Source organism: Hemicordylus capensis, chromosome 3, assembly GCF_027244095.1.
Source record: "Hemicordylus capensis ecotype Gifberg chromosome 3, rHemCap1.1.pri, whole genome shotgun sequence".
In the NCBI taxonomy this organism is placed as follows: domain Eukaryota; kingdom Metazoa; phylum Chordata; class Lepidosauria; order Squamata; family Cordylidae; genus Hemicordylus; species Hemicordylus capensis.
In genome coordinates this window covers 194,115,032-194,132,078 of record NC_069659.1, presented here as the reverse complement: position 1 = coordinate 194,132,078, position 17,047 = coordinate 194,115,032, and the positions used below count along the sequence as shown (strand labels likewise).

General features: G+C 42.6%; 1 protein-coding gene across 1 annotated transcript in view; it reads left to right on the top strand.

Moving 5' to 3' along the window:
- The window catches only part of ERICH6B (glutamate rich 6B), a 47,205-nt gene that overhangs the window by 10,116 nt on the left and 20,042 nt on the right, over positions 1–17,047 (top strand). The window contains exons 6-7 of the mRNA XM_053308949.1: positions 5,572–5,634; positions 11,323–11,376. Coding sequence (XP_053164924.1) covers positions 5,572–5,634; positions 11,323–11,376 — 117 coding nt within the window. The remainder of the gene's footprint in view (positions 1–5,571; positions 5,635–11,322; positions 11,377–17,047) is intronic.

The window sequence follows — 17,047 nt, the reverse complement described above, 5'->3', positions numbered from 1 at the left end:
TTATTCCTGCAGTGTATCTGATAACATGTATAGCCCAGGTGTTTATGGCATGTATGATGTTCCCGCCATTGAGTTTGGACTTTAGGATTTTTCTAACTCTCCTGATGTATTCACTTCAAAAAATTTCTTTTAACTTCAGTGTGTGTAATGTTATCAGCCTGGAGAATGCCCAAGTATTTGTAATGTTCTTTCTCTTCCAGGTTCTTGATGTTGCTTCCATTGAGCAGTTCTATTCCTTCTGTTTTTGTTATTCTTCCTCTGTTCATTATTAATGCAGCACACTTGTCTAGTCCAAACTCCACTGCTATATTGCTACTGAATATACGGACAGTGTTTAGCAGTGATTCGATTTCTGACTGGGAAACAATTTCAGATCATCCATGTACAGCTGAAGGTTTATTTTACTTGATGTTTTAGATGTTTGGTATCCGAGGCCTGTTTTGTTTAGTATTTGTGAAAGTGGAGTCATGGCGATTACAAACAACAGAGGGGATAGTGAGTCCCCTTGGAAAATACCTCTTCTAATGCTAACCTGTCCAAGTGTCTCACCATTGATTGTTAACTGTGTACTCCACATGCTCATTGCTTTTTAAATAAATATCTGCATGTTTTTGCTGACACCAGTTGTTTCTAAACATTTTAGTATCCATGTGTGAGGCAATGAGTCGAAGGCTTTCTTGTAGTCAATCCATGCAACACTTAGATTTGTATTTCTTCTCTTGCAATTTTCTAAAATCATTTTGTCAATCAGCTGCTGGTCTTTTGTGCCTCTGGTGTTTGGACAATTTCCTTTCTGTTCAACTGGAAGCTGTTTGTTAGTTAATAAGTGTTGCATTACTTCATCTGCTATTATTCCAGTTAATAATTTGAACATGGTTGGCAGGCAGGTTATCGGTCTATAATTACTTGGAACTGTACCTTTTTGCTGGGTCTTTCATGATGAGATGAGTTTTCCCAGTTTTTAGCCATTGTTCAATATCACCTCCTTGCAAAATGTGATTGAACTGTTTTGATAGTTGTTTATGAAGGCTTGTTAGGTGTTTAAGCCAGAAGCCATGCAGTTCATCGTTGCCTGGCGCAGTCCAATTTTTAATTTTCTTTGCTCTTTCACTTACTAATTCTGGTGTTATTATTAGATCTTGCATTTGTTGGTTACATTTTTTGACCTCTTTCACCCAGCCTGCTTTTTTATTATAATCTATTGGATTGTCCCATAATTTCCCCCAGAATTGCACTGTTTCTTCTTTATTTGGTGTTTCTATGTTTCTTGCAGTTTCTCCTTCTATGCTTTGGTAGAAACGTCTCTGATTCAACAGGAATTGGAGATTCTGCCTGTGTTGTGTAATTCTGGCTTCGTATCTACTAATCTTCTTTGACGCTGCTGTTATTTGCTGCTTTATTATTTCCAGGACTTCTCTAATTTTCTTTGAATCTAGGTGGTATTTTTGGATCAGATACTGTTTGGTGTTTCATTCCTCAGCTTCTTGTCTTTCATATCTTTCAATTTACTAGCATCTGATCTAAGCCTGGAGATTTTATTTTCCAATCTAATCTTCCATTTAGGTGATGTACTACTTTCTTTTTTGACAGGTCCACTGATCTTATATCCTTGCTCTTGTGTTGTTATTGTTGCTGCACTGTGCATTAGTTGGTTTGTTTCTTGCAAATTATTGGTTGTTATTTCTGCAAGTGCAGCACTGACATCTTTTAATGCCTGAGCAAGTTGTTTTTTGACAACTGTTTTTAGTGCTGGAAGTCGAACCCTGGTGGTTGTTTGGTTCATGTGCTCAGTTATTTTTTGCTTTAGTTCTTGTTGCTTTTCTGTTAAATGGCATTCGGGTTTTTGAGGTGAAGGCAAAGGGGCAGTTGCCTGGTTTTGATTTTGAAACAGTTCAGCAACAGTGGCATCCTAACACCTCCTCCACCTGCACCTGAGCAACTTCTTCAGTTGGTGGTAATTCTTCTTCCATATCTTGAGCCTGTGTTGCTCTTTGCAGTTCTTCCAGCTCAACTTCTGTGAATACTTTATTTCTTATTATGAATCTTCTCTGGTCTGCTAGCCTTTGTTCTGTTATTTCTGTGTCTGGATGCTTCTCTTTCCAAATTTGGTACATTCTTTTTGAACAACCTCTTCTAGTTGGACAAGACTTGTAATAACAGATCATTATTTCCTTGTTGGCATTTTTCGTATATTTTCCCCAGTTACGTGACGTTTCTTCCAGTAACCTTGCAGTCTCCAGCCCTGGTTGCTCAACTGAAGATCCTGAGTCCTGTAGCCCACTTGCCACCAGATGTCCAGGGACTCCAGCACCTGGCGTGGTCCTTGTTGACCCGGGCGACAACCGATCTGGTATAGATTTATTAAAGTTACATCTCACCATATTGTTGATGGGAGAGAGACTCTTTGTCTGGCTCCTCTGGTGAGACCTGTCCAGTATGGTTGGACCTCTGGCATAGCTCTCACCTTCCTCAGAGCATGCAAGCCCCACAACCACACCAAGGTGGTGCCTCACTGGGGGTTGTTGTTGTTGTTGTTATTATTATTTATTATCGCCCATAGGGGCCACAGAAATCACCATCAGCCAATTACAAAAAGCAACTTTACTGGAAACAGCCTATATTCTGCGATGGTATCTATAATAACAACAAGAACAATATTGATAACAAAATTCAGCCATCCCAGGTCCTTGGGAAGGACTTGATGTCTGGATAAAACAAACCAGTGAATAACACCTGCCTGACTGTGTAAACAAGACATAATAATAAATGTGATTGCTGGTTTAAGAATGTGAATGTGAGTGGCTTGCTAAGGACATGGTATAGATGGTTAATATAAGGGCGGATCCTTACTATTCTCTTCTACAGTGCCTGCAGTTGTACAATCCTTCCAGTTTTTGCAAACAGCAGAGCACAGCATTGCCTGTCTGAATGACCAGAAAATATATTGCACAGGTCAATCAAATATGGGCTGAAAGGATTATGAGATGTCAGGAACTGCAATATCTTTGTCATGTACTGCAAATCCCTGGAGATCCTGGCATCAGAAATAGCAATGTGTGCATGTTCTACCTTGGTATGGTCCCCAACTTGTTAATGGACCTGATTTGCTGCATCTGCAAAGTAAGTTTATGTCACTGAGCCATGCACTAGAAGTGGCAAATGCAGCAGGCAATGCTGTGCTCTGCTCTTTGCAGCAGAAATGTTGTGGGAAGGGTTGTACAAATGCAGGCACTGTAGAAGACAAAAATGAGGATGATTCCTTATATTAACCAGCTTAGCAAGTCATTCAAAGAGCTACATTCTTAAACCAGCAATCACAGTTCAGGGTTTTTTTAAACCCACCCTCAAAACTAAGAACTAAGCAGGCCCGACACACTGCATGTTTATACAATTTATCCTTTTTAGCATATTTTACTGTCTTAGTTTTAACTCCATAGCATTTTATAGTTTTATAGTTTTTATTACTGAGTAAAATTTTGACCTTTACCGACTCAGTAGATTCTAACCGCTTACAGCTTTTATATAGTCTTTATACATTTTACATTAATTTTACCAGTTTTAAGATAACTTACCGCAGCTTAACAGTAGCTGTATAGCAGTGTATCACTTTTTAGCTTCTCACACTGGCATAGCCTGTTTTAATGCTGCCTCAATGTGTTTTAATGTAATCTACTTTATGCTGGTCAAAGATCGTAATAAAGATTGACTGAACTACAGGAGAGTCTCATTAATCGCGGACTCACTATCCGCGGTTTCGCATATCAGCGGTTGGGTAAGAGTCAATCAACCACGGAATCGGTGTGTGTGGGGAAAGGATTTCAAAGGGTTAAATCCATGTATCCACGGGTCGGGGGGTGGCCGGAAATTACCTCTGAGGTAATTTCCAGCTGCCATTTTGACACTGAGAGCCATTTTATGGCTCATTTCCCACAAAAACTGGGCAAACCCACCCCCGCCCCCCGTGTTTTTTGGCTTCTTTTTCAGCTTCTTTTCTACTCTTGGGAGCATTGCTTGACTGCTGGGAACTGCGGAACATGGTAGACCACTTCCCCCTGCATTTCTAGGGCATTTTACCCCATTTTTCGCAACCCCCCCCCAAAAAAAACACATACAGCTAAAACCCACAATTTCCGGCCATGTCTTTCAGCTGGGTTTTTTTTTTAACTCCCTGGGAATCTAACCCCTGGATTTCCATAGTCCCAGTTATCCAGTATTCGTGGTTTCTGTATTCACAGTACTAACCAAGAATGAAACCCCTGCGAATACTGAGGTTCTCCTGTATTCATTTATTGTAATGTATAGTCTTGCTCTTAGTTAAATTAAGTTCAGCTGGATTTGGGCTATGGTGTATAGGGCCAGATTTGATACAAATATGGATATGACAAATATTTATATACCGCTTTTCAACAAAAGTTCCCAAAGCAGTTTACGTAGATAAAAATAAATATAATGGCTCCCTGTTTCCAAAGGGCTCACAATCTAAAAGAGAAACATAAGATCGACACCAGCAACAACCACTGGAGGGATGCTGTGCTGAGGATGGATAGGGCCAGTTGCTCTCCCCCTGCTAAATAAAGAGAATCACCACTTTTTAAAAAGGTGCCTCTTTTGTTCAATGTCATGGTATGACACAGGGAGATCCATGAGCTTAAAGTTTCGTAGCAACTACAGGGGTCCCCAAATCCAACTGGTGTAAATTCTTTCCTTCTCACTTCATTTCCCCCTCTTAATATCACCTCCTCATGCAGCAGTTTGCTCCATGTGGCAAAAACATATGGTATCTATACACTTGCCCCTGCAGAGCAAATCAGAGGGAGATTTTAATCAAGGAAAATAGGATTAATTTTTTTTAAAAACCCTCAAGCACCACAGTCCTGCTTGGATTTGGATCTTACACACACACACACACACACACACACACACACACACACACACCATAGCTACTATTAAGTTTTTTTTTAAAAGCAGTTTCTGATCTGATTACAGATCTCCCAGTGTCACACCATGTCTCGTTGCACCTTAAGAGCCAAACTAGAGGAGACAAATGTGTCATTGCATTTGTCTTTTCCAACTCTTTTTTTTTTAAAGTAGCTGTAGGAATCCCCACTTTGGATTGGAACTATGGTGCTCAGAAGCAGGGTAATGCGCCCCACCCCTGTGCCATTTTTCAATGAAAATAATTTCCCCAAGCTGCATTTTTCCCTGAGAGAAAAATGGGTGCCCAGATGGCTTTTCCCCCAAAGGGCAAATAGCTTTGGGGGCAGTTTTCCATGGAAAACAGTATGGGTGAAAGCATTAACTTCCCTTCCCTGCACCATGGTCCCAATATGCATTATGGACCCCTATGGCTGCTATTTTCTAAAAAAACCAAAAACCTTTGAAAATGCAATAATGATCTCACCTCATCTAGGGCTTGATGCCTTTGTTTCATCAGCAATTATCTTCATCTTAGAAGCAGTTAAGACCCAGTTGTGATGCTCTTGATCTGACATTGAATCTAATGTTTATTTCATATGAACATCCAAAAAAGCATAATAACAATAATAATCTTTACCAATATTTTTCACATAGCAAGGAAGAAGCTGGGCCACAGCATCTTAGATGGAAAGGAGACCTTTGAGGAAGAAAGTAAAAGTGAGTTGTGACAAGGACAAGAGTTAGTGTTTTACCACGATGGTGCCACAACTAGGTTCACTGACAATGCTCACCTTGAGCTTTGAAAAAACCCCAATGGAATTAATAATGAACTCTAATGAGTTAAAAACCATTCAACCAAGCCTTAGATATATGAACTTCAGAGATATCCAAGTTAGTGCATCGTCATAAAGCAGGTTCACTCATATCTGTTTGTCACCTGATGTCTGTGGCAAGGTGATGTTGTGTGTAGGTGGGTGGCAGTGTGTGTGTGTGTGTGTGTGTGTGTGTGTGTGTGTGTGTGAGAGAGAGAGAGAGAGAGAGAGAGAGAGAGAGAGAGAGAGAGAGAGAGAGAGAGAAAGAGAGAGAGTGAGAGAGAGCCAGCCATCACACATCAACCACAGATAGTGAGGTTCTATCCATGCTTTTCAATAATGCTGCTTTACACATTCATCTACAAGTCATCAAGTATTGGCTAACCAAATGACGTCCAAGCATGTGTGAACTGGCTTGCTCCAAGTCCTGCTGTAGACATCATGTCAGCCAGGAGGCAAGTTGCTGAAGGGACTTTCTTCAACTAACTAGCCAGAGCTTCAATCTAAGATGCTGAGAGAAGGATAAAGAACAAAGTGAAAATACTGAGTGAACATTTTGAACACTCCAGAAGCCAAGCAAGTGTGCTCAGTGCAACTTGTGAAGCTACAGAACTGCAGTATGTGGTACATGACCTTCCTTGATCTCCCTCATAGTCTTCTTTTGCATGTTTGTGGCTTCAGTACACATTACTGCAGCAATACAGCCAGCCTCTTCAACTACCATGGGCCATAGATGGCATCTCATAGGTCTGTGGTAAAAGGTCAATGGGCGGCATGGATGTCCAGTTAAAACATAGGTGTGGTGGTCTTGGTCTGAATAACTAGAATTTATCTTAGTGTGTCTTATGACATTATGGCTGAGTTCAGATGTACAAGATAATCACAGTTAATCATGGCTGGGGTTACAATTCCTAACTCCAATTTGCACTGCAGACATTCAACAAACTGTGGCGAATAAAACTGGAGTTGCAGGAGAGGGGAGCCCCACCCTGCCAATTGGCCTCACAGCTCAGCTAGGTGTGGCCTGGGTCTCCTAGCCCCGTTCCTGTATCAGCGTATGACAAAAGGAGTGGTTAGCCACGCCCCTGCATCCAATGTCAGACGCGGGGGTGTGGTTTAGCTCGCAAACCGGGCCGAACTAAATTTGCCATTGAGTGAACAGGTTCAAAGAACCCATGCCACCGCCCTTCAGCCCCGTTTGGGAGCTAAATTGGCCAGCGGCCCTGTTTGGGAGCTAAACCATGCCCCAGCGTCTGATGTTGGAAGCAGGGTGTGTGTCAGGGGCATGAGGCACGGCCCCTTAACCCGTTTGCTTAATGATGGCTCTGCCCCTGAGCTCAGCCTCGGTTCTAGGCCACCTCCTCTCTATTTGGGGTTTCGAATAGGCACAAAACTGCAGTTATAGCTGAGTCTGCAGTTGGATGTAACTTCTCGGTGGCAAAATCACAGTTGTCGGAGGTGAAGCTCAGAGATAACCAAAGTCCCAAGTGGAGTTTGGGTTAGCTTTTGGTCCATAACTGCAGTTTCGTGTGTTCAGGCGTACTAGAGTTACAACCTCAGCCATCTATAACTGTACATCTGAACTCAGCCTATGGTATAGGAGAAGGGAGCTCTGAAACTTGCCAACTTTTTGTGTCATGTCATTTCCCAATGATACCACACCGTAAACATGGGGCAAGGTCTGTCATCAGATTTGCTGAGGTTTAATGCCAGACATGATCATTGGAACATATAACAAAAGGGCCACACGTGTAAAGAACAAACCAAAACCAGCAAACAAACCGTGTGCAAACAGCAAATATATATAAACATGCAAATTCAAAAATTAAATAATTTATACTTTTAAATATATGTGTCTTAAATTCCTTAAATAATTCTTTAAACTCTTTAAATAAACACTAGAAAATGTCCAAAATTGCCCAGAGCACAGAATAATGAAGATGGTAAAAATACCAGTCTTGCAAAATCAATATGAAGGACTGTGATGTAACAACAGAACACCAAAACAAATTCACTATTTCCCAAAGTAGTTGGCAAAGAGAAATACGCTGTAATGATTGTCCGTTCTGCTATCTGAGGCTTGTGAGGATAATAATTCTTTCGTTTGTAAGTCCTTGACATAAAGAGGTACGTTGTAATAATAGTCCGTTCTGTTATCTGGAGCTTGTAATAATAATTCTTTCACTGGTAAGTCCTTAACTGTCCAGATATTCAGTGTTTTTCGCCAAGGCTTCCTCATGAAGTACTACAGAATAAAAGTATTATCATCAATTCTATAATAAACAATATAATAAACATTGTTAAGATTGAAACAGCAATTCAAATCTCATACCTTATTAGCTCCGTGTTCTTTCTAAAGATAGCGTTTTGTATGTAAGAAATCACATTGAAAGAGAGCTATATATACATTTAACAAGACGCCAAGAGGGCTTCAATTTACAATCATGCACCTTCAAACTACTGCGTGCAGTCAATCTAGATAAGCTGAGTCATACTGCTCGTAAGGAGACCAAATATTCAACAACCAGCATTGTTCATTCAAGAAGTCATAGCAAAGATCCATTCTAAATGTAAATAAAGCAACCTGTATCCACCCAGGATTGGTAACATATGATCCCAAAGGAACCATCAACAATAAAGGAAGATAAACAAACAACCAGAGGCAGAATCACCCACTCTAAAATGGGGCTGAACTCTCATTAGAGGAAACATGGCAGGTCCAAATGCGTATTCAGGCCCCCTGGCCCCACTGATCTATACCTAGAAATAAGTTCAGCTTCTTTATGCATAAGGATTTTCCGTGCATCCTCTCTCCTGCCAATGTGTGGTTTGTATTTAAATAAAATACAAACATTGAAGTCATTTTCAGAATGTTGCTTGTCAATGAAATGAGGGGTTAAGGAGCCTCCATATTACAATTTCTAACTCTTGAAATATGTTCAGAAATTCTCGTTCGAAGAGGGCATGTGCTCATTCCAATATATATCATGGGACAAGTACAGGCAATCATATAGACTATATTCTTTGTACTACAATTCCCAAAACAATCCAGGAGCACCGTTCTATTGATGGTTGGAATGTATACTGATTTATCATTCAAAATCACCTCACAAGTCTCACAATGGCCACATGGAAATGTACCCCTTATATCATCTTTGTGACATGGTGTTCTGTCAACATCTGCTCTAACCAAAATATTGCCTAAGTTTCTAGCATTACAAAAGGCCACAATAGGTAACCTTGCACAACCTGGGATGTCATCAATTAAATGCCAATGTCGTCTAACCAAATTTTTAATTTGATAGCCTAAAGTAGAAAACTCTAGGGACCATGTCAGCTGCTGTGTAATAGGTTTTCTAAAAGATTTAAGTAGAGCAGATCTATCCATAGATCTAGCTCTAGTAATGGCCTTAGACAGAACTGTATGAGGATAACCTCTGACCCTAAATTGGGCTAACATAATATTGGCTTCCCTTTCAAATTCTGTAGAATCAGTGGCAATACGTTTAATTCTTAGTAATTGACTATAGGGGATACTATCCTTTATTTGTTTAGGGTGCCATGAAGAATAATGTAAATAAGATGTTCTATCAGTAGGTTTGGTATATACTCTAAAAGTAAGATACCCCTCATTATTTAATCAGACCCTAGTATCCAAAAAAGGAATGTTCTGGTCATTAATTTGGCCTGTAAACTGAATCTGAGGGTGAATCTCATTCATCCATTGCATGAACTCCTGTATATTTTCTGGGTTGATGTAAATAAAAAAAATAATCATCACAGTCATTACAGTCCTTCATATTGATTTTGCAAGACTGGTATTTTTACCATCTTCATTATTCTGTGCTCTGGGCAATTTTGGACATTTTCTAGTGTTTATTTAGAGTTTAAAGAATTATTTAAGGAATTCAAGACACATATATTTAAAAGTATAAATTATTTAATTTTTGAATTTGCATGTTTATATATATTTGCTGTTTGCACATGGTTTGTTTGCTAGACATGATCATTGGCCTGCTGCCAGGAAAATGAAACAAAAGCACCCATCTTACACATGCCTGTTTTAACCCTTCTGTGTTGCACACAGAGACTACATTAGCATTTGTCCATCACAACCTGTACTTCCTACCTTTATGAGGCATTTGGGAGCCAACCCTGAAGAATTTTATTTCATACCTGTACAGCTAACCTTCGCAATCTTTCCTTTATTTGGCATGACTCTTTTGAAGAAGTAAATGTGAGGGAAAGTTGGGTGGGACCAAAGGTCTAGCAGCCCTAGAGGAGAAGTTATATGTTTTCCTTTCTCTTCCCGCTCCATGATTATTGTAAACATGACCACATGTCCATAAAAGTCACACCTCATGTGTCAAAAGGACACTTTAACATTTAAAGCAACTCAAGAATCAAAACTGGCTCTCGGAGAGGATATTTTATTTCAAAAGAAGTGTGTGTGTGTTTTGCCACAAGCAGAGAGAGGGATGAAGAGAACACAGGAACATAGGAAGCTGCCATATACTGACTCAGACCATAGGTCCATCTAGCTCAGTATAGGGATGTACACTGAACCAGACAGGGATGGCTTGAGGGGGTAAAGGGGGCCACTTTAAGGCCGGTAGGGTGCACTTATCCCTCCTCCCACATTTCCCCTGCCGGCGCTCATTTTCCATGAAAGCCTTGGAGGCAGCAGTGTACCTCCCTGCTGTCCCTTCCCCCTCTTTGGCCAGAAGGCCGGAAGTATCAGGTGTGCATGCGCGTGACATGTGCACATACACCCGCAACTTCTGGCCACTTCCAACTGAAGACGGGGAAGGGGCGGCAGGGAGGTACACTGCCGCCTCCAAGGCTTTCATGGAAAATGAGCGCCGGTGGGGGGAAAGCGGGGGGAGGGGTAAATGCACCCTCCCCCACCCTTAAAGTGGCACCCACCAGCTTAGAACTTCAACACACACACACCCTGGTGTTTGAACTTGTTCAGAGGCCTGTAAAAGGGCCTCTGAACAGGTTCATTCACATCCCTAGCTCAGTATTGTCTTCACAGACTGGCAATGGCTTTTCCAAGGTTGCTGGCAGAAATCTCTCTCAGCCCTGTCCTGGAGAAGCCAGGGAGGGAAGTTGAAACCTTTTGCTCTTCCCAGAGCGGCTCCATCCCCTAAGGGGAATATCTTACAGTGCTCACACATCAAGTCTCCCATTCATAGGCAACCAGGGTGGACCCTGCTTAGCTAAGGGGACAAGTCATGCTTGCTACCACAAGTCCAGCTCTCCAGAAGACCCAGCACTGGGGAAAATCTCCCATCAGATTGGGGACAGAGAATGGATCGTTACAAATCAAAACACATGTCATGTGCTGCTGGATATCTTGGCTCATACTGAGGCAGTCCCAGGAAGAGGTTAGTCCCTGTGTAGCTGCTCTAACGTGCTGAAGTGCTGCACAGACACTTTTACCCAGGGTTATCTCATGGTGTGGCCAGCCCTGCACCATTGTATACTCTTTGGTCAAGTCCTAACCATGTTTACTTGAAGTTAAGTCTCACTGATTGATTTATGCAGGACTTCTTTCCAAATAAGATTACAATTGTTGGTTGTTCCACAGAAATGACAGCTGATAAAATGAGAGAAGATAGAAGACGTGGACTTGAGCCAGAGGGTAAGGGTATGTTTGGTTATGCTGAGAGATGTTAAGGGTTCCCATCAGGCATATGCTGATCTATCTGATAAAGGAACAAAATTGTAAGAGCCTATTCAACACATGTTCCCCAACCATATGCACAGGGGAGAGGCTGTAGGTTCTTCCTGGTCTCTCCAGTTACAAGAAGACATCAGACAATAAGCTTGGGAACAGCCTTTCTGCCTAAGAACTTTGAGAGCCATTGCCCCTCACATAGTGGTGTAGTGACCATTAAGCAAGTGTCCACAGGCCCCAAGGGTCTGCCCCCACAAGGCTCACCCTCAGCCAGGGTGCCACCTTGACCCCGCCCACACCGAACCAGCAAAAAAGCGCTCGCCAGCTGGGAGCACAAGGCATGCCACTCTCCTCTCCAATCCTCTCTCCACATTCGCCCCTCACCTGCATCTGGTGTCAGATGCAAGGGGGCGGATCCAGTGCAGAGAAAAGGGCTGTCACAGCCCTGGTATAGTTTCATTTCCTCATTTCCCTTGTCAGCTCCCTTTCAGCAATTCCACCAACCACTGACAGGGGAAATGAAACTATGCCGGAGCTGTGACAGTCCTGTTCTCTGCACTGGCCCCGCCCCCTTGCATCTTATGTCAGACACAGGGGGTGTGGCTTGGCATGAGCAAGTGTTTTGTGCATGCAAAAGAACCCCCCAGGGAGTGGGGGACCCACCAGTCAGACTCTGTCCCCTGGCCCCCCCCCAAAGCTCCCTATGCCTCTGACCTCAGAGTAGACAGCCCTAGGCCAGATGGGCCAATGGTTTGAACTGGTATGAAGCAGCTTATAGGGATGTGCATGAGCTGCTCGGGCAGCCACCATGTGGTTCCCTTAAAAAGCAGGTAAGGAGTTCTATACCTGCTTGTCCACCAGCTGTCGTAAATCTGTTAGCTCAGCTAACCCAACAGGGTTTACAACCCCCTTCAGCACTCCCCCTGTGAGTTAACAGAAAGTAGCAGCGAAGCTGCACGAAGGAAAACAAAAAGGCTCACAAAGTAAATAGTAAATAAATCAAGTCCCCCTGAACTGAACTAGGTACCCCCCTCTAACAATAACTGAGTAACTGAAAAGAAAACGACAAAGGAAGGAATGAAAGAGAACAAAGGATACCAGAGCAAAGAATTAACGGTATAAGAGCACAGAGCATGAAAGAACAGAACAAGGGCAAACTGGAACTCGGAAAAGTTGAGAATTGAGAAACACGGTCTGCACTCAGCGAAAGTTGCTAACAGCATCTGAGCAATTCACAAACTGTTAAATATATATGGCTCAAGAGAACCAGCAACCAATCAGGCTTCCCTGAGTCAGCACTTCTGCTTCCTCTCTTGTGATCTCCTGTGCCTGCGTGTCTCCCACTGAGCTTTCCTCTTAAGATGTCTTCTCAAGACAGGTGAAATCCCAGCCTCCTCCTGATCAGCCTGCTGCTGATCAGGATTCATGTCTGATACCTGTTCCGATTCCTCAGCTCCAGAGTCTGGTCTCCCTGCCAAATCTTGTTGCTGTGCCTCTGAGCCCTCACTAGCAGGTGAATCCTCCCATTCCTTCTCTGACTCTTCTCAGTCAGAAGTCTGAGCCATGACACCAGCCCACTGCTTTTCCGGCAGCAGCACCCGCTCTCCAAAAGTCTGCCTGGGGCTGTGGCGCTGTTCACTGGTGTTGCTGACCACACAGTGATGTTACTGACCGTGCAAATGGCTGGCGCACATGCGTGCCACTGCCGTGCAGAGGCTGCAGGGAACAGCGCCGTAGCCCCACATGGACTTTTGGTGAGCAGGCACCAAGGGAACCACTCTCCACCCTGCCAAATCGGCTCGAACGCCTGTGCCCGAGCAGGTTCGGTGCTTCCCAGAGGAGACAGCAAATCGGCTCATGCACATCCATAGCAGCTTAATATAAGATCTTAAGAACACAAGAACAGCTCTGATGGATCAGGCCCAAGGCCTATCTAGTCCAGCATCCTGTTGCACACAATGGACCACCAAATGCCTCTGAGAAACCAGTGAAGAACTGAGAAGCCTCTGAGAACCAGATACCTCTGAGACCACCAGATGCCTCTGAGAAGCTGTTGCAGAGGAGCAACAGCAAGAGAGAGGGCATGCCTCTCTGGATATACTTGGCCCTAAAGCATACTTCAAGAGCGGATGGAGAGAATTCTATCTTTGCTGAGAAGCAGGCCGGCTTTAGAGTAGGTCATTCAGAGATAGATCAAAGTAATGTGCTACAACATCTGGTGGGAAAATATAGTAACGAGCCTAGGTCTTTATTATGTTCAGTTTTTATTTATTTTAATTTTGCATTTGATCTTATATAAAGAGAAATATTATGGAGAATGCTTGGGGCAATATCAATTGATAAAAATTTGTTATTCCTTATTTACAAATTATATAACAGTCATGTTTCCAGGCGAGATGCAACCCAAATAGCAATCTTTTGAATCTGGTTCCCACTTGTAATGGTGTTAAAAAAGCACACATCTTAGCTCCCCTTTTATTTTACTTTTATATTAGCTTGTTAGTTAAACACCTGGACAGTGTAGATATGCATCCCACTAAATTAGCTGAAACACATGTATCTATCCTTCTTTAAGCAGATCATGCAGTGATTCTATCATTAAAGGTTGCTGGAGCCTTTTTTGATGCCTTCAGGAGCTCCATCTCCAGTATCCCTTCTCATCGTCTCATGCACCAATCCATGAGTCCCAGCTTCTCTTCAAGAATCTGGAACCGGTCTCTTGGCTTGGTCAGACCATCTGCTGTCATGTCTCAAGTTGGGCAGTACTTCAGCTCAACTAACTTCCCATTATGTTGTGCCTCTTGAATATAGTGATGCTTTGTGTCTATGTGCTTTGTTTGAGACATAGTCTTTTCCATTACTGAGAGATGCACCCTTGGTTGGCTTTGACTCATCAATCCCTAAGCCAAACAGTAGCTTGTGTAGCCATGTAGCTTCTTAACATGTTTGGCCAGTGAATATATACTCTGCTTCTGTGAATAAAAGTTCAACAATTACCTGCTTCCAACTAGTCCAACTGATGGCTCTGCCTCCATAGAAAAACAGGTGTCTACTTGTGGACTTGTGATCAGCTCTTTCAGCCCAATTTGCATCCATGAATCTCACCAGGCTGGGGTTCCTGCTTGCTGGTATTATGACTTTGAAGTGTGCTGCATCCTTCAGGTATCTTCCCAGCCTTGTTACTGTGTTCCAGTCATTCTTGGTTGCTGCACTTACTATTATGCTTAGAATTCCCACTGCTGCAGCTATGTACAGTGGGTATAGGAAAGAATCACCCCCTTTGATAGACCTTAAATTCTGGTTCCCTTACATCCTGAAATGAAAACACAAAGAAAATTCCCTTCACCAGCTGTACTTATCCAATGCAACCTATAACATTGAGATTGAGATTGAAAAAGGATCACCCCCCCAATGTCAATATTTTGTTGAACCACCTTTTGCTTTAATAACAGCCTTGAGTCTGTTGGGATACTTCTCTATCAACCTTGCACATCTAGACGGAGCAATATTTGCCCACTCCTCCATACAGAACTGTTCAAGGTTCTGTCTGGCACTGTGACTATTGCTATGTATAGAATTTTTCCAGTTGCTCTTCTGTATAGACTGTTGTGTCTGGCAATGACTCGCTGTCTTCATCTTGTATCAGGAAGTTTGTTTCCATTGGTGTACTGACCTTTTTGGCATCTGTCAGTCTTAGGCATTCTAGAAGATCCTGTTTTGGTTGAAAAGGTAACTTCCATCATCTTCTTTTTCTATTTGAATGCCAAGATAATAGGAAATGCTTTCTAGTTCTTTCACTTCTATTTCTCTGTTCAGGTGCTCCACAGTCTCATGACTGTCTTGTTTCTTATCATAGCAAATCATCAAATTATCAACTTAAATCAAAATGTAAGTCCATCTGTCATTTTTTAATCTTGAGTATAGACAAGTGACACACTTAGTTGATTTTGGCGCCTGGACCGCTGCTGCTGCTGCCACTGCCACAAGGTGAATAGATCATCGCAAGCCCATGATGTCACAGGCTTGCAACAATATATCTGGACTGCACAAGTACGCCTTGCAGTTTTCTAGGGTTGCTGGGCCAGATGGATAGGCCCAGAGGCCGCATTGCCTGCTGCCACCACGGTGGAGGAAGGCCTGCTCGGCCCACTCCCCACCCTGCACATGTTAGCTAAAATTACAGAAAAGCCATGGTTCGGTGCAGTGGGGGGCAGTGGCAGAACAGGTGTGGGGTGGTGACAGGAAGCCCCCCTGTCTTTGGAGCCCCCCTGGACCTTGGAGGCCACGGACCAGGGCCCCAAGGTCCGGGGGTAAGAACAACTCTGTAGGCAGGAATCAGCCTTTCCTTGTGTGAACCCTTCCTTGAGTAGCATCTGGTTCAGCTTCACATTTTTTGCTCTAGAAGTTTGCTTCAAGCTAAAAATACTTTTCTGACGTTTGCATTCAAGACTCTATTTTCCATGTTCTCCAAATTCTGGTGGCTGCTCCATGTAGATCTTCCTCTGTTTCTTCATGCAGAAATGTTTTCACATCTAGGTGATCAACTTACATTTTTCTTTCTGCTGCTAGGCTGAGAAGTATTCTTATTGAAGTATGCTTCACGACAGGTGCAAATATATCATCATAGTCTTTGCCATACTTTTGAGAGTATCCCTTGGTTACTAATCTGGCTTTGGAATGCTCAATGACTCCTTCTACATTATACTTGAAGACCCATTTGCATTCTCCTGACTTTCTTCCAGCAGGTAGTTCCACAAGTGCCTTATTCTTGCGTAGAGATTCTCTCCCTTCTTTTGCAACTTTCCCCCAATGTTCAGCTTAATGTGTTGGCAATTTTTCAGTATCTTCCCATGTGTAGGGTTCCTGGATCTCTTCCTTTTTGGCAATGTAGGAGGGTCTCCTGGGTGGAACCTCTTTGTTGAATCTTTGTGAGCATTGCACTTCTGGCTCAACTTCTTTTTCCCCTTCTGTTTCTGGTTTGCTGGTTGGTTCCAGGCTTATGGCATATTCCTCTTCTTTCGACTCATCTGGATCTCAGGTCCAATTTCTGGCACTTCACTTGCAGTTGGCCTCTCGCTTTCATCAAAGTATGCCACATTCCATATTCTCACTGTTCCAGTGGCCACATCAAGGATTCATTATCCTTTTCCCTCTAGGCAATATCCAGAAAGTATTCCTTCTTCACATCTTCATTCAGTTTATTTAGGAACATATGCATATGCTTTTGATCCAAACACTCTGATATGTCCTAAGTTGGGTTTGTTCCCATGCCATAATTCAAACAGTGTCATATCTGTTATGTCATATCAACTGCCATGGGTGGTTGGTGAACACCCCAAAATTGTGTTTGGGCTTTGTGTGGGGAAATTAGCTCACTTGGGTGGAGCAGTTCAACATCAGAATAATTTTTGTGCAAAGCTTTAGTGGCAGGAAAATGGACTGAGAGAGAGAGAGTTTAAGTTCAAAAAGTTTTTATTGTAGGGGAGGGGTACTATGAAATAATAAAGTTGATAAAAGCAATACTACTAAAAATATGTTACAGGATTAACCAGATAACTGTAAAGAGGAAATTCAGCTTCGTGTCCAAATTAAAATAACTTCCAGGCTAGCTAGAGAAAGGAGGCTTGAGAGAAAC